At 35.7% G+C, this 24,684-nt stretch overlaps 1 protein-coding gene across 10 annotated transcripts in view; it reads left to right on the forward strand.

The window, feature by feature from the left end:
* The window catches only part of LOC136043700 (NADP-dependent malic enzyme-like), a 170,588-nt gene that overhangs the window by 113,639 nt on the left and 32,265 nt on the right, over nucleotides 1-24,684 (forward strand). For all 10 annotated transcript variants that reach the window (XM_065728601.1, XM_065728622.1, XM_065728592.1 and 7 more), the window contains exon 10: nucleotides 22,838-23,008. In XM_065728601.1, coding sequence (XP_065584673.1) covers nucleotides 22,838-23,008 — 171 coding nt within the window. The remainder of the gene's footprint in view (nucleotides 1-22,837; nucleotides 23,009-24,684) is intronic.

The raw sequence follows: 24,684 nt of genomic DNA on the forward strand, positions 1-24,684 counted from the left end.
CATAAAATCAACGATAATTTACCGTGTGAAAATCCCGATAAGCCCCAAAACGTAATTTACTTCCCATATATCCCAAAAATCACTAGAAATCTTAAAAAAGTATGCACACAAAATAATCTGTATGTTGTATTTATGAAAATCATAAATCTCCTAAATTCTGGTAAAGATAAGACTCCAGCTAGTCGCCAAAGAGGTGTCTATCAAATACCATGCGACTGTGGCAAATTCTATGTAGGAAGAACCCACCAGAATTTCGAGAAACGCCTACAACAACATTAAGATGATATCACCAAAGCTCTGAATTCTAATAATGTTACTTCTGTTTCTTTTGATTCTGCTTTAAGTAGCCATGTTTTCGAAAATCCTAGCCGCTAAATACTTTTTGAAGAATCCGCCATTATTAGCAATGATCTAGGCATAAAGCAAGTAGTTCGAGAAGCAATTGAAATCAGACTTAAGATTAATAATAATATTTCCTTAAATAGGGATTTAGGAGAATATTCACTGAATGCTTTATAGACAAATTTAATTAAAAATGACCTTGCAAAATATTTTAAAAAACCAATAGATATTAACACAGAACCTGTCACAAATAGACCTATAAGATCAGCAGCGAAAAAAACTAGTCTGGCATTAAAAACCTGTTTTTAAATCATTTTCTTTCATTTTATTGAATTGCCTCGTTTCATAATAATTAATTTTTCAGTCCTGATTGAACTTCGCTGAGGTATGGATGATAGGACTGTTCTGAAAAACTGTTCATTTTAGTTTTATTGATTTTATCCTCTCTTCAGTTGTTTTATCTTATTTGTATTGCTGAGGACGGCCCTTGGACATAGGGCCGAAATATTCATTCTAATTTTTTTCACACTGTCTTAAAAAATTCCCTATTGTTTTTCTTGTTTTTGGTGTTTGTGATGGAAAGGCAGTGTGGTCTTCGTCGTTATTTAGGTAAAAAACTCTACCCCTCCCCCCGCCGAGGTAAAATATATATGCACTCAATCCATATTCTTAAGCACGGCTCGAAACTAAATACATTGTTGCAGTCTGAAAAAAGTTACCATTTAATGGATAGGTTAATGTTGCAATATTCTCATATGGATTAAGAAAAAACTTTCAAATCACAGCAGTATCATTCCATGCGTAGTTAATTAAGGCATTAAGAAAAAGCTAACTTCGGTTATATAGTATTTTGGGAGGTCTTCTTGGAGTGTTTATGATATTATGACACGAAATCAACTCCAAAAAGAATCAGAATTGCTTACCTCTTGACTGCTCCATATTACCCTCCTCTCTTGTATTTTTACCCTCCTCTCTTGTATTTTTACCCTCCTCTCTTGTATTTTTACCCTCCTCGCTTGTATTTTTACTCATCTTTATAATCTAGTAATATGAGAGCTTTGTTAAATACTGTTTCTTACTATCTTGTAACCTTTCTGCACAAACTTTCTGTGATTCTTTCCCTTTTTGTTTAAAAATTAACCTCTCTCTTTCCTTTTGAAATTTACTGTGCTCTTACAAATTGGTTCAATGTTCTATCCCTCCCGAATGGGTCGTTATTTCCTGATTTGGCTGACAGAAAAACCGCTTAATTCTCTGTGTGTTTGCTACCTCATTGGATTATAAAAAACATTTGCCCTCTTTTTTTGGTTTTCATTTGGAAAGAAAAATGAAAAGAAAATTTCTTTTCTTAGATCTCAAGTCAAGATTAAAAGACTTTCTTAAATATCAAAGAAAAGAAAAAGTGCCTACTTGAAATACCTTTATTTGAAGTTTTTCATTTTTTATCGTGCTGTAAAGACTGAATCCTTTCTAATATTTCTATTTTGAAACGAATAGCATTTTTTGTTTCTCACTGCCGGTTGGAAAGGATTAAATTGTTTGCGAAGTTTTTATTTTTGAGTTTATCATCATTAATCAAAACCGGATTAAAAACGTATTTTGTTTGGTAACAACAATGCTAGAACGCATATCTTACTTCAAATATTTTGTTTTAATGTTAGTGAAGAAGCTACTCATCAGGTTTGGATCATAATCAAACTGGAGGGGGGGTACTTAAAGCCCCAAAAAGAATTTTTCAAGTCCAAGTTTTCAAACTGTCAATGAAAGGCCCTTCATATAGATATGGGGAGGGTATTTAACTCATAGCTCCCCTCTCTTAATTGGAGACTCTTTTATTGTTAAGTGTGTAAAAGGGCCATCGTGTGTAAGTGAGGGGGTGGGTGGGTAGCAGAATCCATCTTAGCGTGGAAATGGAAGTTTTTAATTAGAAACGTCGGTTATTTTTCTGTTTTTAATTTTGAAGTAGTGGGATAAAACTTTACCCCAAGTAAAACAGAGGGGAGGGTTGTGTCTAAGGATTATGACAGCCTCCCTCATATTTAGAAACCCCTATTTTATTGTCTAAAGTAAATACACATAGTTCGCTGTGGAAGAATTGTTGAAGATAAGTGAAACTTAGGTTAAAATCAGGGAGTCCACCCCCCCCCCTTGTATTTAGAATAACCGTGAATGTAATATTAAAATAGAAACGGAGAAGTGTTTTTCCATTAACTTAAGTAACAGTATCGTCAAATGGTTCGTGGTAACAAACTGTAACTAAGGAGTGACTCGGCCCAGCAGTAGCCGAAACTCTAAATATAGGATTCTTATTAATAATAGATATATCAAAAGAATTGGCTTTCTATCCTCATTTCAAATGTAGAAAATTCCTTAAAGTTAATATTGTTCATCAAAAGCTAAGAGAAAATTTGCGGCATTTTCAAAAAGGGGGAAACACTCTCAAAAAGTCAAGGAGTAGAACCATCAGATTCAGCGTATCAGAGAACCCTACTGTACTGGATTCAAGCTCTCTCATCTACAAGAACGTGGATTTTTTTCAGACGAAAGATCACGGATGTGTGTTTATTTGTTTGTTTTTGTTTCCAGGAGTGATCATATCTAACCAGTAGTCCTAGAAGATCGAGAGGGCAAATAAAAGTTATAGTGTCCTTTTTAGGTTACAAAAAGGCTGGAGGGCAACTAGTCTCCCTCCCGCGACTTTTCCCAAAAGTCATCCGATGAAAATTTTGAGATATCCATTCTGCTCAGCATAGTTGAAAGGTCTAATATCTATGCCTCTGGGGATGAAATGACCCTCCACAGTATCTGGGATAAGGGCTCTAAGTTATAAAATTTGCCCATTGTTTATGTATGGTGTCTGTTATTGGGTTGTATATTAACATTTTGAGGGGTAGGGGGTGATCTCTAATGGAAGAATTTTACGCAGGGAGGGAAGGTTCTGAGACTAAACTTTTTCACGAGAAATTTTGCACGAGAAGAGTTTGCCAGAATTCCTTTAGGAATAAATTATTTTTATTTGTTTTGATTTCTCTTTGGGGACTTAATTTTAAATGCGGAGATATACCGGTTATAGTCCTGGGGGATATAGTCTCAGTGGGATGGAATTGTCTGGGGTATTTTTTCACGGGGGGGGGGATTTTCTGCGGGGGAGATTTTCCAAGAGGGAATTTTCTGTGGGAGAAACTTTTCAATCGGGCCGAGCTTTCTGGGAGAATTTTCCACGAGGGGTTATATCCGGGATGGTTTAAAAACGATCAGAGTAAACAGTAATTATAAATAAAAAATAAATAAATAAGTCTTTTTTCAAATGAAAGCAGGCTAAGGAGAATATTCCAGGTGTAATTTTCCGCAGGAAATTTTATGAAGGGAAACTTTCCAGGGGAACTGGACGCGGGAGGAACTTTTGAGGGGTGGAAGGGGAGCTGTTTTTCCTGACATTATTTGAAAAACGATAAAAAATTAAATAAATAAAAAGTTTTTCATCTGAAAGTAAGGAGCAACGTTAAATCTTAAAACTAACAGAAATCACTCTGTATATTATGGGAACGGCTCCCTCCGCAATTCTTCGCTCTTTACGCTGAAATTTTACCCTTTGCTCAAATTTTTAAGAACTGTTCCTGTCATGCAAGGGCCGTTTAATTAGAATAAGAAGCTTTTTGAAAATATTAAAAAAAAACTTTAGCGTGAAGAGCAAGGGATTTAGGAGGGGGAAGCCCCCTCATATATGGAATAATTTTTCTCCGTTTTAACTTTTAAGGATGTTCCTTACTTTCAGAGAATATTTAATTTTAATTTTTTTTTTTAATATTTAAAAAAGAAACGATGATAATTCTATATGTGGCAAGGATTGCCGCCTCCCAGGACTCCCTACTTTTTAAGCTAAAATGAGAGTTGTTTGTCAATGGTTCAAGAATGAAATACTCTAATTATGGATTAGTATGATAAAAAGTATGAATTTGTTATGACTTTGTTTTGAGAATGAAAGGGGTTATTTATTAGAATTGGCTTTCTCATTTCCTTGTTTGCTCAGTTCAATTGGTCCTTTCAGATAAATTGTTTTGAATGGAAACGGGTAAAAAAATGCTTGCAATGATTTATTTTTTGTTATTTAAAATGATTTGAGGAAGGCACTAATTAAGCCTTAGTGTAAGGAGTGGGAGGGGGCAGCCCCACTCACATATTGGATAATTGCTGTTCGTTTTAAATTTTCAATGGTTTAAATCAAATTTTAAAAAATTTGTTGAATCCAACTTGATTTCTACGGTTCTTTTGAAAAAGATTTCTTACTGCTTAATAAATACAAAAAGTTTTTTTTTCAACTGAAAGTAAGAAGCGATATTAAAACTTAAAAAAAAACAAAAATTATTACGTATACGAGGGGGTTACTCCTCAAAATGCCTTGCTCCTTCCGCTAAAATATTTTAGCACGTAAAAAAACTTCTTATTATTCTAATTACACGAACATAGTGTTTCTGGAGTTGTTCTTAAAGGATTGAGACAGAATTCAAACTTTAGCGTAAAGAGTGAGGTATTTAAACTTTTAATAAACTTTTATTTGATAAATTCAAACTTTTAAATCGTATTCTACAAAATTGTTATATATTCAAGCTTAAAATACCAGCATTAAAAAATATTTAAAACACGAATATCAAAAGAGAATACTAATGAATATTAAATATGAATGAATATTACTATTAAATATTAACAAGGACAGAAAATATTAGACGGGCTAAGAAGAGAAGTTTATCGTTTTCTATTGCAGCATGATAAAATGTAGGTTTATCCGGTTAAGCTTGTATGCCTGGATGTAACGAATCAATATCGGGTTTACTTATCAAAGACTCTTTGGAACTGGTCTATGATTTCTTTTTTTCATGCACTGATTTACAGAGAAAATATTAGCCCTTTAAAATTCTAATGTTTTGTTATAATTTTGCATAGAAAAGGAGCAGAGTATTTTATCAGGGTACCTTGAAAAGAATCAGTGATTTGAAAGACCTTAGTGTAATAGATACACCATTTTAAGCGATCTCCACGTGTCTTTCCTTTTTGGATAGGATACCCAATATATAAATTGACCTCAGAAGAAGGCGAAAGGAATAAACCCCTTCATATAAGTAGTAATTTTTGTTCTTTTTAAGTTTCAATGCTGCTTGTCCCTTTCAGTTGAAAAAACTTGTTATTTTTTGTTTAATTTCTGATCGATTTTCAAAAGATTCCCGGATGTCTGGTTACTCCTCCACCGAAAAATCCCTCTTCCCCAAGATTTTATTCTCTTGACAAATCAATCCGGGTGAAAATTTACCCCGGACAATTACCCTTAATATCTCCACGCGTAAAATTTAGTCGGCAATGAGAAAGCAAGACATTAAAAGAATTTTGTATAGGAACTCTGGCAAATACCCGCCGAAAAATTCACCCCCTAGAAACTTCCCTCTCCATGAAAAATTATCCACGTGGTAAATCCCACCAGCAGAGAATCCCCCTCCCCCTAGAAATGTATGCATAATTCCCAATAACAAATACTACACGTAAACAATGGGCGCATTTTATAACTTAAATATCTTTCCCCAGGGGCTGTGGGAGGGTCATGATATCCCCAGTTGCACAGTGGTTCGGCCTTTCAACTATGGTGAACGAAATGGATATCGCAAAATTTTGATAGGATGATTTCGAGAAAAACGGGGAGTGGGAGGGGGCCTAGTTGCCCTCCAATTTTTCGGTAACTTAAAAAGGGCACTCGAACTTTTAATTTCCATCCAAATGAGCCGTCTCACGATATTATAGAACCTCTGGGTCAGTGTGATCACCCCTGAGAAGAAAAAACAACAAATAAACACACGTCCTTGATTATTCTTCTGGCGAAAAATGCAAAATTCCGCCTTTTTTTCAGATAGGCGCTTGAAACCGCTGCAGTATGGCTCTCTGATACGCTGAATCTGATGGTATGATTTTTATTAAGATTCAACGACTTAGGGGGTGTTTTCTCCTTTTTTTCAAAAATCAGACAAATTTTGAAAAATCAGGCAAATCAGGCCCTTTGATGGGTAAAATTAAACTTAATAAAACTTACATGTTTGAAATCAACATAAAACTCCAATTCTTTTGATCTATCTACTGGTATCAAAATTGCGTTTTTCAATGTTTCGGTTACTATTGAGCCGGGTCGCTCCTTACTTACAGTTCGTTACCAAAAACTGCTTGATATTTTGGTGTATAAGAAGTATAATATGCTACTAGTGCAAGGTGAATGGAAAGCCTATCTATTATATATTAAACAAAAAACAAGTTTTTTTAACAAAAAGTAAGGAGCGATATTAAAACTGTAAACGAACAAAAATTACTTCGTATATGAAAGGGGCTGCTTCCTCATCAACGCCCGCTCTTTACGCTAAAGTTTGACTCTTTCTCTTAACTCTACTTTTTAAAACAGTGAAAAACTTTAGCGTAAAGAGAGGGGCATTGAAAATAAAAGGGCTGAGTTACGAGGTCCTTTTAAACGTCAAATTTCATTAAGATCTGATCACTCGTTTGTAAGTTAAAAATACCTCATTTTTTTCTAATTTTTCCGAACTAACCCCCCCCCCCCCCCAGCTCCTTAAAGAGAGCGGATCCGTTCTGGTTATGTCAATCACGCAATAAGGATTTATGCTTATCTTCCCACAAAATTTCATTAAGATCCGATTACCAGTTCGTAAGTTAAAAATAGCACATTTTTCTAATTTTTCCGAATTAATCTCCCCCCCTCGTCCCCAGATGATCAAATCATGGGAACGACTATTTCTAATTTAATATGGTCTAGTCCTTGGTACGCCTGCCGAATTTCATCGTCCTAGCTTATCTGGAAGTGCCCAAACTAGCAAACCTGGAACCGAGAGACCAACGGAAATTGCGATCGCTATATGTCACTTGGTAAATACCAATTGCCATTAAAAAATCAATTTTATTACCGTCTCGTTTCTGTTTGCATCTAATTGTGCTGGTCCATTTGTGACAAAGGTTTTTTTTTAATTACTAGAAATTGCTTTAATTTTGCATCACAAACAACACCAAGATTATTCTACTGATTAGTAGTAACTATTCCCAGTACAATGATTTGTGTCTTACTTGTCATACAAGGTCATTTGTCACCAAATTTTGGTGGTTCTTTCTATGCGAAGATTACTAAAGATAACATAACGTACTTCTTTTTCTTCAAATTGTCCTATTAAGGACAAAGGAAAGTCCTTCTGAGTTCTTCAGAATCAGTATATAATGACAAAGCTTATTATAAGTGTCTATCTTGACTAAAAAACAACAAATAAACACACGTCCTTGATCATTCTTCTGGCGAAAAATGCGAAATTCCGCCTTTTTTTTCAGATAGGCGCTTGAAACCGCTGTAGTATGGCTCTCTGATACGCTGAATCTGATGGTATGATTTTTATTAAGATTCAACGACTTAGGGGGTGTTTTCTCCTTTTTTTCAAAAATCAGACAAATTTTGAAAAATGAGGCAAATCAGGCCCTTTGATGGGTAAAATTAAACTTAATGAAACTTACATGTTTGAAATCAACATAAAACTCCAATTCTTTTGATATATCTACTGGTATCAAAATTGCGTTTTTTAACGTTTCGGTTACTATTGAGCCGGGTCGCTCCTTACTTACAGTTCGTTACCAAAAACTGTTTGATATTTAGGTGTATAAGAAGTATAATATGCTACTAGTGTAAGGAGAATGGAAAGCCTATCTATTCTATATTAATTAAAAAACAAGTTTTTTAACAAAAAGTAAGGAGCGACATTAAAACTGTAAACGAACAAAAATTACTTCGTATATGAAAGGGGCTGCTTCCTCATCAACGCCCGCTCTTTACGGGCATTGAAAATAAAAGGGCTGAGTTACGAGGTCCTTTTAAACGTCAAATTTCATTAAGATCTGATCATTCGTTTGTAAGTTAAAAATACCTCATTTTTTTCTAATTTTTCCGAACTAACCCCTCCCCCCCCAGCTCCCTCAAAGAGAGTGGATCCGTTCTGGTTATGTGAATCACGCAATTAGGACTTCTGCTTATCTTCCCACAAAATTTCGATATCAATCTAAATATCAAATTTCATTAAGATCCGATTACCAGTTCGTAAGTTAAAAATAGCACATTTTTCTAATTTTTCCGAATTAATCCCCCCCTTCTCGTCCCCAGGTGATCAAATCATGGGAACGACTATTTCTAATTTAATCTGGTCTAGTCCTTGATACGCCTGCCGAATTTCATCGTCCTAGCTTATCTGGAAGTGCCCAAACTAGCAAAACTGGGACCGAGAGACCAACAGAAATTGCGATCGCTATCTGTCACTTGGTAAATACCAATTGCCATAAAAAAAATCAATTTTTATTACCGTCTCGTTTCTGTTTGCATCTAATTGTGCTGGTCCATTTGTGACAAAGGTTTTTTTTTAATTACTTGAAATTGCTTTAATTTTGCATCACAAACAACACCAAGATTATTCTACTGATTAGTAGTAACTATTCCCAGTACAATGATTTGTGTCTTACTTGTCATACAAGGTCATTTGTCACCAAATTTTGGTGGTTCTTTCTATCCGAAGATTACTAAAGATAACATCACGTACTTCTTTTTCTTCAAATTGTCCTATTAAGGGAAAGTCCTTCTGAGTTCTTCAGAATCAGTATATAATGACAAAGCTTATTATAAGTGTCAATCTTGACTAGTCCCTTTCCTGGAACTGGATCAGAATAAGAGATAATTTTGAATGAGAAGAGTTTTTTTCTTTGATATCCACAGAAATGAAAAAATGAACGTGTTTTTTCATTAAAAATATGCTTGAATCGGATTTGATACTGAGTCTGGTATTTAAGTGTGTTAGCAAGATTAAAGGGAGTGAAAGAAGGTATCTCGGCCTCTTAAATAATTGGCTCTAAAAAAATTGGCTTAAAAAAAATTCTTGGCCATTTTGTTTGCCCATAGCCAGACAGAGAAAGACAGAGAAAGTGTAGCTGTCCAATCCCAAGAATGTGTATATGCACCTTCTCTCTATCATATTGAGAAATATTAATATTATAAAATATTACTATATTTTATTATTACTATTGATTTTTTTCGCCAAGGCTCCTCGTATGGAAGGAGTTGTAGAAACTTCAAAAGGGGCTCATTTGATTGAAAATTTAAAGTCCTTGATAAATTTTTAAGTTTCGAATGGGATTGAAGGGCAACCAACTCCCTCCCATGCCTTCGTTTGCCGCCCTCCCACCATTTTGCTCAGAATAATTTGAAGGCCCAATAGCTATGCCTTTGGAGATAACATAAACTCCACAGTCCTTAGGACGACGGCTGCAAGCTATGCAATTTGTCCATTGTTTACAAATAGGATATGCTATATGGAAAGGGGGCATGTTTGATACTGGGTCTCCAAAATGCAAACGGTTTCAAAATGGAGATTTCTGGGAATTTTGAGGGGAGTGTTGAAGTAAATCAAAATATGTTTGTGCCTGAAGGTTGTCAAAAGGGCGTATGAATAATATCCCAAGAAAGGCTTAGTACATGAAATTGAAACTTTCAGGGAAGTATCAGAGTCAGATGGGATTGTTGAACTCTTCCTACTACTGCTAATACTACCGCTTTACTGCTAGTACTGCGTCTACTGCTAATTAAATAAAAAAAAAACTATTTTTTTTTAAACTGAAAGTAAGGAGCGACATTAAAACTTAAAACGAACAGAAATTACTCCGTATATGAAATGGGTTGTCCCCTACCGCAATCCCTCGCTCTTTATGCTAAAGTTTTCTAATTGTTTTAAAAAGTAGAATTGTGACAAAGAGTCAAACTTTAGCGTAAAGAGCGAGGGACTGCGGAGGGGATAACTCATAGTAATTTCTGTTCGTTTTAAGTGTTAAAGTCGCTCCTTACTTTCAGTTAAAAAAATAGTTTTTTTTAATTTAATTTCTGAACGTTTTTGAATTAATGCTTGTTTGATTTTGGCTCTCCGCGCATAAATTATTAAAATGAAATTTGCATATTAATTCTTTTTTCGGCTAAATGGCTTTCTCTTAGTTTTGATCAGACGATTTTGAGAAATAAGGGGTGGGGAAGGAGGCCTAGTTGCCCTCCAAGTTTTTGTTACTTAAAAAGGCAACTAGAACTTTTAATTTTTAGCAAACGTTTTTATTAGTAAAAAGTATACGTAACTTAAGAATTAACTTACGTAACAAACTTTTATATTCCTATATTTTTATTATATATATGAGGGGATTTGTCCCCTCGTTAATACCTCGCCCTTTACACTAAATCTTAAGTTTTTCCCAATTCTTTAAGAATAACCCCTGAATCAGATAGGCCGTAGAATAAGTAGTTTAAATTACTAAAAATACTTTAGCATAAAGAGCGAGGTATTTATCTTCTCCTAAATACCTTGCTCTTTATGCTGAAGTATTTTTAGAACCCCTCATATGCGTAATAATCTCTCTTCGTTTTAAGTTTTAATGCTACTCCTTACTTTCAATTGAAAAAACTTTTTCATGTTTATTTTTTCATTGTTTTTTTATAGTAATGCTAGAAAATCCTGCCCCCTTTTCATTGAATTTTTCTTCCCCCATGACATATTCCTCCAAGGAAAGATCCTCCCCTCAACCCCACCCCCAAACCAAAAAAATTCCCTTGAAAAAGTTTGTACGCTTCCCAATAACCATTACTGTATGTAATCACTGGTCAAAGTTTGTAACTTGCAGCCCCTCTCCCAGGGACTGTGGGGGAGTAAGTCATCCCCAAAGACATAATTATTATGGTTTTCGACTATACGGAACAAAATGGCTATCTCAAAATTTTGATCCGTTGACTTTGGGAAAGAATGAGCGTGGGAGGAGGCCTAGGTGCTCTCCAATTTTTGGTCACTTAAAAAGGGCGCTAGAACTTTTCATTTCCGTTAGAATGAGCCCTCTTGCAATATTCTAGGACCACTTGTTCGATACGATGACCCCTGGGAAAAAGAAAAAGAAAAAAAAAATAAATAAACACACACCCGTGATTTGTCTTCTGGCAATAAATACAGAATTCCACATTTTTTAGAAAGGAGCTTGACATCTTTGCTATAGGGTTCTCTGATACGCCGAATGCGGTGGTGTGATTTTCGTTAAGATTCTATGACTTTTAGGGGGTGTTACCCCTTATTTTCCAAAATAAGGAAAATTTTCTCAGGCTCGTAACTTTTGATGACAAAGACTAAATTAATTGAAACTTATATATTTAAAATCAGCATGAAAATCCTATTCTTTTGATGTATCTTTTAGCATCAAAATTCTGTTTTTTAGAGTTCCGTTTACTATTGAGCCCGGTCGCTCCTTACAGTTCGTTACCACGAATTGTTTGATACTGATACTACTATTGATTCGCAAAATTGGACATGCACTGCAGCTAAAATTAGTTTAGCGGTAGTATAAGGGAAAGTTCTCCTCGGAAAATTGTTACTCCTCACTTTCAGTTGAAAAAGTGTTTTTTTTTTTTTTTTTATTTAATTTTGATTGCCCAGGGTTAACCAAGATATGATGCTGGGCTACCAGCCCAATAAACACAAGATTTAGTCATTGGGGGAGGGGGGGAATCTTAGAAAATACTTAAAGCGGAGAGGCCAGGATGAAACTGGATGGGAAGAGCAAAAACAAGTCTAAGATACGGGATTGACATAATCGGACCCGATCCGCTCTCTTTGGTGGAGCTGGGGGGGGGGGATCAGGACGAAACGGGATGGGAAGAATAAAAACCTGTCTAAGATACGTGACTGATATAACCGGACCTGATTTGCACTTTTGGGGGGAGTTGGGGGGGGGAGTAATTCGGAAAAATGAGGCATTTGTAACTTACGAACGGGTGACCAGATCTTAATGAAATTTGATATTTAGAAGGATCCTGTGCTTTACAGTTCTTATTTAAACTCCGACCAGATCCTGTGACATTGGGGGGAGTTGGAGGGGAAAACTGGAATTCTTGGAAAACGTGAAAATTGAGGTATTTTTATCTTACGAATAGGTGATCGGATCTTAATGAAACTTGATATATAGAAGGATCTTATGTCTCAGATGCTCCATTTTCGGCTCGAATTGAATCCGGGGACATAGGGGGTTGGAAGAGGGAAACATAAATCTTGGAAAACGCTTAGAGTGGAGAGATCGGGATGAAACTTGATGAGAAGAATATCCACAAGTTCTAGATACGTGATTGACATAACTGGAACGGGTCCGTTCTCTTTGGAGAAGCTGGGGGGGGGTATTAATTTGGAAAAACTAGAAAAATTTAAGTATTTTTAACTTAAGAACGGGTGATCGGATCATAATGAAACTTGACATTTAGAAAGAATTCATGTCTCAGAGTTCTTATTTCCAATTCCAACCAGATCTGTTGACATTGGGGGGAGTTGGAGGGGGAAATCGGAAATCTTGGAAAACGCTTAGAGTGGAGCAATCGGGACGAAGCTTGGTGGATAGAATAAACAAATGTCGTAGATACGTGATTGACGTAACCGTACTGGATTTGATCTCTTTGGGTGGGTTTGGGCGAGGGGTTCAGTGCTTTGGCGAGTTTGGTGCTTCTGGACGTGCTAGGACGATGAAAATTGGTAGGCGTGTCAGGGAGCTGCATAAATTGACTTGATAAAGTCAAGGGGGTAAAGGGAGAGAAAATTAGAAAAATAAGGTATTTATAAATTACGAGTGGATGATCGAATCTTAATGAATTTTGATATTTAGAAGGACATCTTGACTCAGGGCTCTTATTTTAAATCCCGACCGGCATTAAGCCTCTGATTTTACTTTTAAATCAATCTGTTGATTCTTAGAATTTTGTTAGAGCTCATGCCATATGAGCTCTAGGATCTTAGCTCTTCCGGCCTCGTCACAAGTGCCATATGAGCTCTTAGCACTTGTTTTTCATTACAGGCTTCACCGATCTATCGCATATGATGATTTGCCACCAGTTTTGGTAATTACCTCATTTTCCAACAACCTTCTCTTGAACGCATCAAGGGAAGGATTTTCCGGGATTACCTCTGCCGGCAATCTATTCGATGTGGCAACCGATCGCCGGCAAATCTCGTTTTCAGATGTTATAAGAATGTTGATAGAATTCAAATGTTTCAGATGTTGATATAATTTCTGCGTGACCCGGTCTTCTACATGGCTGAAGCTATCATGACCCTCACAATAGTGTTCTCTGAATGCAGAAAATACCTTGCTTACGAATACATTTAAACATTTTATATAGGCAAAGAGGAAAACTATCATTTAAAATCAGTGAAAACAAAGCTCCTGGTACTGCTTGTCACCCCCGGTAGGCATGTCAATGCAATATTTATACAACATAAAAAAAAATGTAGCAATGAGAGTGATGTTATTGCCTCGAGAGGTTTAACGAGAGCTTTAAACCTCTACACAAATACATTCTAAGACCGCAATGGCTATGCATGATGTAAGAAGCAAAGACAAAATAAATAAATGAAAAATAAAATGAAATAGGCGAGAAAACGAGGGTGAAAAGAGGAAAAAAGACACTCCTGTGAAGTTTTCCTCTTGTGAAGTTTACTTTGAAAGGTTATATTTTGTTTTGTTTTTGTCTTTTGCTTTTTATGATCACTAAGGACGGCTTGGCGGAGGTCCTTGTCTCTGCTTATTTTCGGTTCAGATTTTTCCACTTACCACTATCCTCGTTTTCCTCGCCTATTTAATTTGATTTTTCATATTTTTTTTCTTGCTTCATACGTTAAACCTCTACAGGGGGGGGGTCTCTGATTATTTTCTTGTTAGGGGGGAGGAAAGATGCCTCAAAGGATGTATCTTAATGTCAAAACATCCTAACTCTCATCGAGCCTCCAGGTAAAAGCAGAATTAGTTCTAAGGAAGGGGCAGAAGGTAGTAATTGATGTTGAAACCCTCTTTATTTCTGGGAATATTTCTGGTTTACCCTGTTATTATGAAATTAAAGAGCAACCTTAAACCTCAAAACCAGCAGAATTTACTCCATATAATTGGGGGCTGCCCCTTCCTTATCCTCACCTCTGTCTCAGGTCGTAGAAACTTAGGATGATGCTCATTCGATCAGGACTTGAGAGTTTCTAGTCCTTTTCTTATAAGCCAAAAGTGATTGGAGATCAACCAGCCCCTGTCCTAAAACTGTTTTTGATATCTAGTCCTATTGCTACTCCTTAGGACATATGATCAACACTTGAGGTACCTATTTTGTACTTTCTCTTTGGCTTATCAATTCTGCGTGTGGGGGAGTTTTCCAAGGGGGGTAATTTTATTGACGCCGGCCCCGGGAAAAATAGCGTAAACGCAATTCGGACACTACTCTGATTACGCCAATTTAGTCTGAAGTGAGTGATTATTTTTCAAGCATTGTTATACTGTACAGTGGTCTAACTTTTCAAAAGAGTTTGAGGTAAAAACTGATATTAAAGAAAGTATTGTCCGAGAAGTAATTATTTGTTTACACTAGTTTCTTGTCTTCTCAAGTGACTAATTTAGAAGAAATGTTTATATCCTAATTGAATCATATACCATTGGCTCCAACACCCAACACCCACACTGGTGGTTCCAACACCCACACTAGACTTCTCACCTTCCAAATCCACGCTAGTTCTCACACCCAACACCCACACTGGTGGTTTCAACACCCACACTAGACTTCTCACCTTCCAAATCCACACTAGTTCTCACACCTAACACCCACACTGGTGGTTCCAACACCCACACTAGACTTCTCACCTTCCAAATCCACACTAGTTCTCACACCCAACACCCACACTGGTAATTCCAAGGATCAAAAGTGGTTCCAAGGTGGAGCAAGGATCAAACGGATACTGGATAGGACATAACGCGATTGTTCTGAGAGTCAGTAAAGCTAATGCCATTTGAACTTGAAAGCGTTTTGCTGTTCTCCAAGATCATAGAATAACCGGTTCATTGATCTGACGGCAAATGCCTGTTCTCATAAGCCTTGACGAAGAAAGCCATTTCTTCAGTTTTCTGCATCATTTGTTCATTTACTTTCGACATCTTAAAAGCATTTAAAGTCAGCTGTTTCGCTTAGACTGCTTATTCCTCAGAAGAAAGTAAATTGCTTTACTAATTTCTAAGTCATAAATCTATCTTCATTTGCAAAAATGTATTTTCCTTTATAAAATTCCTTCTTTAGAAAATACTTTTTTTCACTTGGCATTCTAAGTCTATAGAATTCTTTTGAAACAGGGGACCATATTGGAAAAGATGTTCTAAGATAGTCTCTTAGGGCGGAAAGATTTTCGTTAAGCCATTTTTGTGGATGATTTGGCTTCTTAAAATCCAATTAAACCATATTTCTATTTGTATTTTACTAAAGGTAAAATCATGGCTTTCGCCTAAATGTGTTTTGGCCTTTGCAATAAATAGCAATCTTTCTTGCGTTTATTATAAGTTTTACTTTTTTTGTTTCCTTAGTTTTTGTCATGCCATTTGCTAAGTAAGTCTATCTTTCTTCTTTTGTAAAAATATATTTTCCTTTTCAAAATTCTCTTTATTCAGAAAATAAATTTTTTCACTGGACGTTCTAAGTCTATAGAATTCTTTTGAGAAAGGGGCCGTATTTGAAAAGATTTTGTAAGATTAGTCTCTGAGTGCGAAAAAACTTTCGGTAAGCCATTTTTAGTGGATTTTTAAGCCTCTTTAAATCCAATTAAGTCGTGTTTTTTTTTTTCTTCTTTTGAAAAAGGTGCCGTATTTGAAAAGATTATGTATGATTTGCCTCTATGTGCGATTTAATAAAAAAAAATAACAAGTTTTTCTCAACTGAAAGTAAGGAGCAACATTAAAACTTAAAACGAACAAAATTATTACGTAAATGAAGGAGGTTGCTCCTCATCAACACCTCCCTCTTTACGTTAAAGTTATATAGTACATTAAAAAAAACTTTCTTATTGTTATAATTAAACGAACATAGTGTTTGAGGAGTTTTTCTTAGATAATTGGGACAGAATTCAAACTTTAGCGTAAGGAGTAAGGTGTTTTGGAGGAGTAAGCCCCCTCATATATGTAATAATATCTGTTCGTTTTAAGTTTTAATGCTGCTCTTGTCTTTCAGTTGTAAAAATTCGTTGTTTTTTTTTAATTTAATTTCTGGCCGTTTTTTAAATAATGCCAGAAAATCTGGCTACTCTTCCACAGAAAAATCCCTCCTCACCAAGAATTTATTCTCTAGAAAATTCAATCCTGGTGAAAATATACCCCGGACAATTACCCTTAACATCTCCATCATGGCAATGAGAAAGCAAGAATAAGAAGAATTTCGTATAGGAATTCTGGCAAGTTTCCCCTGAAAAACTCACCCCCTGGAAACTTCCCTCCCCATGGAAAATCCTACCAGCAGTACCCCCCTCCAGAAAAATTACTCCCCAATAACAAATACTATACATTAAAAAAGGGCAAATTTTTTAACTTAGAAATCTTTCCCCAGGGGTTGTGGGAGGGTCATGATGTCCCCAAAGGCATAGTTATTCGGTCCCTTGTGATGAACAAAATGGCTATCTCAAAATTTTGGTCGAATGATTTTGAGAAAAAAAGGGGTGTGGGAGGACTGGACTTTTTTCACTGTTTCACCTCCAATTTTCGGGTCACTTAAAAGGGGCACTAGCACTTTTAATTTCCGTTTGAATGAGCTCTCTCACGATATTCTAGAACTACTAGGTCGATATGATCGCCGCCGGAAAAATAAATAAACACGCATCCGTGATCTTTCTTCTGGCAAAAAATACAAAAATCTGCATTTTTTTTATAGTCACGTGAAACCTTTACAATAGGGTTCTCTGATACGCTGAATCTCATGGTAGGATTTTCATCAAGATTCTATGACTTTTAGGGGGTGTTTGCCATTTTTTTCAAAAATCAGGCAACTTCTCTGAGGCTGGTAACCGTTGATGGGTAAGGTTAAATAAAAAAAGAACAAGTTTTTTAACTGCAAGTAAGGAGCAACATTAAAACTTAAAACGAACAGAAATTATTCTGTATATGAAAAGGGTTGTCCCCTCCTCAACGCTTTTGATCGAGCGATTTTGATTAAAAAAGGGGTGGGGGGGAGGCCTAGTTGCACTCTAATTTTTGGTTACTTAATAAGGCAACTACAACTTTTTATTTTTTTTACGAACGTTCTTATCAGTAATAAATATACGTAATTTTCTAATTAACTTACGTAACGAAAATCTGCATTTGCACATTTTTATTACGTATATGAGGGGATTCTGCCCCTTGTCAATACCTTGCTCTTTACATTAAAGCTTCAATTTGGTCCCAATTCTTTAAAAATGACCCCCGAATCACAAAGGCTGTAGAATAAATGTTTGAAATTACTAAAAATACTTTAGCGTAAAGAGTGAGGTATTATGGAGGAGACGAGCCCCCTTATATACATAATAATTTCTGTTCGTTTTAGTATAATTTCTTAATAATTTCGTTTTTAATAACTTCGTTTAATAACTTCTTCCTTTAATAACTTCGTCTAATAATAACTTCGTTTTTAATAATTTCTGTTCGTTTTTATGCTGCTGCTTAAATCCACCTGAAAAAACCTTTTTTTTTTTATATTTTCTCATTGTTTTTTAAAATAATGCTAGAAAATCCTGCGGCCCCTTCATGGAAATTTTCTTCCCTCATGATAAATTCCTCCATTGAAAGAACCTCCCACGTAACCCCCTCCCCCGACCCCACTTTAACGTGAAGAAGTCCCCCTGAAAACGTCTGTACACATCCCAATAACCATTACTATATATAAACAATGGTCAAAGTTTGTAACTTGCAGCCCCTCCCCCGGAGATTGTAGGGGGATTAAGTCGTTCCGAAAGACATAATTATTAGGTTTTTCGATTATGCTAAACAAAATGGTTATCTCAAAATCTTGACTTTGGTGACTTTGAGAAAAAGAATGAGCACGGGAGGGGGTCAAGGTGCCCTCCAATTTTTTGGTCTCTTAAAAAGGACCCTGGAACTTTTAATTTCCGTTAGAATGAGCCCTCTCGCGACATTCTAGAAACACTGGGTTGATACGATCACCCCGGGGGAAAAGAAAAAAAAACACACATCTGTGATCTGTCTTCTGGAAAAAAATTCCACGTTTTTGTAGATAGGAGCTTGAAACTTCTACAGTAGGGTTCTCTGATACGCTGAATCTGATGGTGTAATTCCATTTTTTAGAGTTTCGGTTACTATTGAACCGGGTCGCTCCTTACTACAGTTCGTTACCACGAACTGTTTGATTGAACGTAATGAAACTTGGATATTTGAAATCAGCAAATGTCCTGTTCTTTTGACATATGTATTGGCATCAAAATTCCGTCTTTTATAGTTTCGGTTACTGTTGAGCCGGGTCGCTCCTTACTTACAGTTCTTTACCACGAACTGTTTGAAAAAACTTTAAATAAGTCATTTTTAGTGGATGTTAAGGCCTCTTAAAACCCAAATGAGCCATGTTTCCATTTGTATTGTGCTAGATATACAAATATGACCTTTGCCTAAATGTACTTTGGCCTTCGCAATAAATAGCCTTTCTTGTGTTCATTAGAAATTTTACTTATTTTATTTGCTTAATTTTTGTCTTGCCATTTGCTAAACTAGTCTGTCTTTCTTCATTTGCAAGAGTTTATCTTCGTTTACAAAATTTCATTATTGAAGAAATCTGTTTTCATTTGACATTTCGAAGTTAATGGAGTGTTTTTGAAATAAGGCTGCATTTGAAAAGATTTTCCAAAATAGTCTCTTGGTAAGAAAATATTCAAATTCACCATTTTTAGTGGATGTTCAAGCATCTCAAATTTCGAAGAAGTCTTATTTTTATTTGAATTATACTAATGTAAAAACAGGAGACAACATGCATTTTGCCATTCAGAATAAATAATAATCGTCGTGCTGTTAATTTTTTTTCGATTCTTCTTCAATTTCAAAAGCTATATTTTGACCATTTAAGCAGTCTTAATACAAAATTTCCTGGTAATAGCTATTTGAACAATAAAGAAATATTTATTTTGGGAGGATTAGAGACAGTACTAAAAGCACTACTAAATGACAAGGCCCAAGGAACTCAAATTATGGTAAATGAGTATGGTTCTTTTTTAATATGGTGGCTGTGAAGTTAAGAGATAAATTACTAAAGATTATGAATATAGTTGTTTTTTTTTTAAGGGAAAGTACCGAGTGATTTTAAGAAGACTTTTATGTAAACCCCTTTATGAGAAAGGTGATGAGAGTGAGTATGGTAATTATTGAGGCATTAACTTTATTTGTGTAGAAAGAAAATTAATAAGTATTGTGATACATAATAGCCGAAATCTGGTTTCAGGAAGGAGAAAAAATGCATCGATCAAGTTTTCTTTCTTAGATTAATAATTGAGAAGTGTCTAAATCATCAGGCTCTTTTAGTCCTTGGTTTTATCGATTATAAACAGGCTTTTGATTCAGTCGATAGAAAAAATTTAGTCCAAGTCCTGTACTAGAGAAGTGCTATGTACTATGTACTAGAGAAGTACTTTAAGGTGATTAGTGCTATGTAAGGGAACAATATTGCTGCGTCTTGGGGGTGAATTAAATAAAAAAAACAAGTTCTTTAACTGAAAGTAAGGAGCAATATTAAAACGAACAGAAATTATTCTGTGTATGAAAGGGGCTGTCCTCTCCTCAACGCCCCGCCCGTTGATTTTGTTTTTATTGTTTATTGTAAAAGTTTTAGTGTTTTAAAAAGTAGAGTTGTGACAAAGAGTCAAACTTTAGCGTAAAGAGCGGGGTGTTGAAGAAGGGACAGTCCCTTTCATATACAGAATAATTTTTGTTCTGTTCATTAATGTTGGCTTTGAATTTGTCTCATCGTACATGAATAATTAGTACGAAATTTGCATATTAATTTTACTTTTTCTCATTAATAATATAACCTTATAATAACATAAGTTCGATTTTTGTTCCAGTTTTTTAAGAAAGAATCCGCCTTCTGGCAAAAACTACAAAATTCCATGTTTTTGCAGATAAGAGCTTGAAATCTCTGCAGTAGGGTTCTCTGACACACTGAGATTTTCATTAAGATTCTACAACTTTTAGGGGGTGCTTCCCCCTTTTTTCGAAAATAAGGCAAATTTTCTCAGGCTCGTAACTTTTTATGGGTAGGACTAAACTTGATAAAATTCAAATCAACATAAAAATCCGATTATTTTGATGTATTTATTGGTATCAAAACTCCGTTGTTTAGAGTTTCGGTTACTATTGAGTGGGTCGCTCCTTACTTACAGTTAGTTACCACGAACTGTTTGATTAAATTTTAGAGGAATGTGTCCTATCTCCATTTAGATGGATTATTTTGATTCAATTTGTATTAAGGAACACGGCAATAGCTCTGGGAGGGCTTGAAATCAAATGGAAGTGTAAACTATCCTAGACGTAGATAATGTAGACGACTTGAGTTTCTAGACAAAATGTTATCGAAATGAAGAAGTTTTTAAAGGTTCTGATAGTTCAAACCTATAGAAATCTTCGCTTTTAGGATTTCGAATTTCGTCTTTTTTGTTAAATAGGCTTATTTAACTTGATAAAACTTATATATTCAAATCAACATAAAAATCCGATTATTTTGATGTATCTATTGGTATCAAAACTTCGTTGTCTAGAGTTTCGGTTACTATTGAGCCGGTCGCTCCTTACTTACAGTTAGTTACCACGAACTGTTTGATTAAATTTTAGAGGAATGTGTCCTATCTCCATTTAGATGGATTATTTTGATTGAATTTGTATTAAGGAACACGGCAAAAGCTCTGGGAGGGCTTGAAATCAAATGGAAGTGTAAACCATCCTAGACGTAGATTATGTAGACGACTTGAGTTTCTAGACAAAATGTTATTGAAATGAAGGAGTTTTTAAAGGTTCTGATTGTCCAAACCTATAGAAATCTTCGCTTTTAGGATTTTGAATTTCGTCTTTTTTGTTAAATAGGCTTATTGGGGCTAGGCACGTAAAGGGTGCCCGATGTGCTGCTAGTCGTTAACTCAATTTAGTCCCGAAGTGTTATATATGTGTTAATGAATGTTTTTTTATGTATGTGCTAGAAGTAGTGTGGCTTTGAAATAATTCAATATGAAGATAGAAGTTCTATGAAAGAAATATTGATTTTCAATAATCTCATGGTAAAAATTGTGGTTTACTTTAGTTAGTTTACATTTGTGACACATTGTCGAAAGCCAATAACATTGTTCCTTATTTCTTGAAAAAAATTAGGCGCAGCTAGGGTTTTCGGGTCCCAGAGACAATGTCGCCTTTTGCTCTCCCCCTACCATTATCGCTACCACAGTATGAGTAAACACAATATAGAAATAAAATTCAGTTTGAAACTCTATCAGAGTTTGCACCCGGGGACAATCATCCCCTTTGTCCCCCCCAGCCATTCAACAAATTTCCCCCTTATTAAAACTTAGTTGGCAAGAAAAAATCTCGAAGTCGTTAAATCAGCAAATTTTCAAAATAGAAAAAATAGGTGAAATATGTGAAAACATACTAAACAGATATCTGTCTTTAGGGGTGATGCTCGATCAGGCCTCATTGACAATTGTTTATCATTCATTTTTATGTTATTTTACATGAGTCGAAAGGATAGAAAATTTATGATAAGAAAACCCCTAATTAGTAGTAAATAAAACATGTCTTCTTGTTTTTTAAAACATATTTCATCGCGTCAGAGACGCTTTGAGACAATGTGTTACTAGTCATTTAGCCAATTTAATCATTCGGTTTTGTGCATTCGTTGAAACTTCGGTTAAAGAAATGCACATATGATTTTGATGGAGGGGACTACTGCAAATGAATATGTAGCACAGAACAACACTTGCTGTTTCCCAGATTCGGCTAATTCATCTGTGGTGCTTGGTTCGAAAGCAAAGACAATTTATTAGAAGAAAATCACTGGTTACCAGAAAGTAAATTATATTTTTTCTTTTTTTGAGGATGGTTCACGACGTTAGGATGACTGAAATTAGTAGTAGTAGTAGTATTAGACCCCATTTGTGTCTACTACTCAGGGACGCCATGAGAAGGTTGTCACAACTACCCCCAAGAAGGGACTTAGGAAAAGGGAAGAATAAAAAAACAACAACTAAAGTTCAAGTGGATGTTGGAATAAACAATTAAAGCTAGAATACATATTTCTTTTTTACCACGTAAGCTAATAGTAGAATATTTCTATGATATGTAACTGGAAATCGGCGTCATTTACATTTAAACATAGTTTACCTAGATTGACACAGCTAAAACCTACCCCTAACAGGCAGTTCACTCACTACGCGCCTATCCTTATTCCAACAGAGGAAGTTTATATATATATATATATATATATATATATATATATATATATATATATATATATATATATATATATATATATTTCCATTATGGTTCTAATAATTTTTTCCTATGTTATTTGAGAATCTATTTGTTAAGTGACTATGTGTCTTCTTTTCAGGGGACTGTCATATTTGCCAGTGGATCTCCGTTTCCCCCAGTTCAATTTAACGGAAAGACATTTTATCCTGGACAGGGTAACAACGCTTATATTTTTCCCGGTGTAGCACTTGGCGTTATATGTACAGGATTATATCATATCGGTGATGAAATCTTCCTAATGGCGGCCAAGGTGAGTCCCCTCTTTTCCTTCAAATCGATCGATATCAAAAGCCTCAGATGATTTTCTGTTCAAGGGAATTAAATACTGCTGACATTTCTTAAAACACGAAGGGCAGTGAAATGAAATCGAGCTGTTTTTATTGGTTAAGTGGAAATAAACTTAACCAATAAACCGAAAAATACCTCCATATGCGGTTATACAGTTTTTATGGCACTTGGTATTAACCAAGTGACATATAGCGATCGCAAATTCTGTCGGTCTATCGGTCTGTCTGTCAGTCCCGGTTTTGCTAGCTTAGGCCCTTCCAGATAAGCTAGGACGATGAAATTTGGCAGGTATATCAAAGACCAGACCAGATTAATTTAGAAATACTCGATTCTCAATTCGACGATCGGGGGTGGGGGGGGTGGGGGACGGTTAATTAGGAAAACTTAGAAAAATGAGGTATTTTTAATTTACAAACGGGTGATCGGATCCTAATGAAAGTTGATATTTAGAAGGATATTGTGTCTCAGAGCTCTTATTTTAAATCATGACCGGATCCGGTGACATTGGGCGGAGTTGGAGGGGGAAACCTAAAATTTTGGAAAACGCTTAGAGTGGAGGGATCGGGGTGAAGCTTGATGGGGAAAATAAGCAAAAGTCCTAGATACATGATTAACATAACTGGAACAGATGGCTCTTTGGGGGACTTGGGTCGAGGTTTAATTCTGAAAAATTAGAAAAAATGAGGTATTTTTAAAGTACGAAGGAGTGATCGGATCTTAATGGAATTTCATATTTAGAAGGACCTTGTGACTCAGATCTTATTTTAAATCCCGACCGGATCCAGTGTCATTGGGGAGGGGGCTGGGCCGGTTGGAACCGGAAATTTTGGAAAAGACTTAGAGGGGAGAGATCAGGACGAAACTTGGTGAGAAGAATAAGCATAAGTCCAAGATACGTGACTGAAATAACCGGACTGGATCTGATCTCTTTGGGGGAGTTTGTGGGGGGGGGTCTTGTGCTTTATATATAAAGCAAGGATCTTTTGCTTTAGAACTCTTATTTTAAATCTCGACACGATCCTGTGATATTGGGGGAGTTGGAGGGGGAAACTGGATTTCTTGGAAAAAGTGAAAATTGAGGTATCTTTATCTTACGAATGGGTGATCAGATCTTAATGAAACGTAATATATAGAAGGATCTTATGTCTCAGATTCTCCATTATTCGAATTCAAACCGATTCGAATTGGATCCGGGGACATGGGAGGTTGGAGGGGGAAAACAGAAATCTTGGAAACCGGAAATCTTGGAAAAGACTTAGAGTGGAGAGATCGGATGAAACTTGATTGAAACTTGAAGAATAAGCACATGCCATAGATACGTGATTGACATAATTAGAACGGATCTGTTCTCTTTGGCGGAGCTGGGGGATGTTAATTTGGAAAAATTAGAAAAATTGAGGTATTTTTAACTTAAGAACGGGTGACCGGATCTTAATGAAATTTGATATTTAGAAGGAACTCATGTCTATTTCAAATCCCGGCCAGATCTGTGTACCTTTTGTGGAGTTGGAGGGGGAAACCGGAAATCTTGAAAAACGCTTAGAGTGGAGAATTCGGGATGAAACTTGGTGGATAGAATAAGCAAATGTCGTAGATACGTAATTGACGTAATCGTACTGAATCCGCTCTCTTTGGGGG

Source organism: Artemia franciscana, chromosome 2, assembly GCF_032884065.1.
Source record: "Artemia franciscana chromosome 2, ASM3288406v1, whole genome shotgun sequence".
NCBI classification, from domain to species: domain Eukaryota; kingdom Metazoa; phylum Arthropoda; class Branchiopoda; order Anostraca; family Artemiidae; genus Artemia; species Artemia franciscana.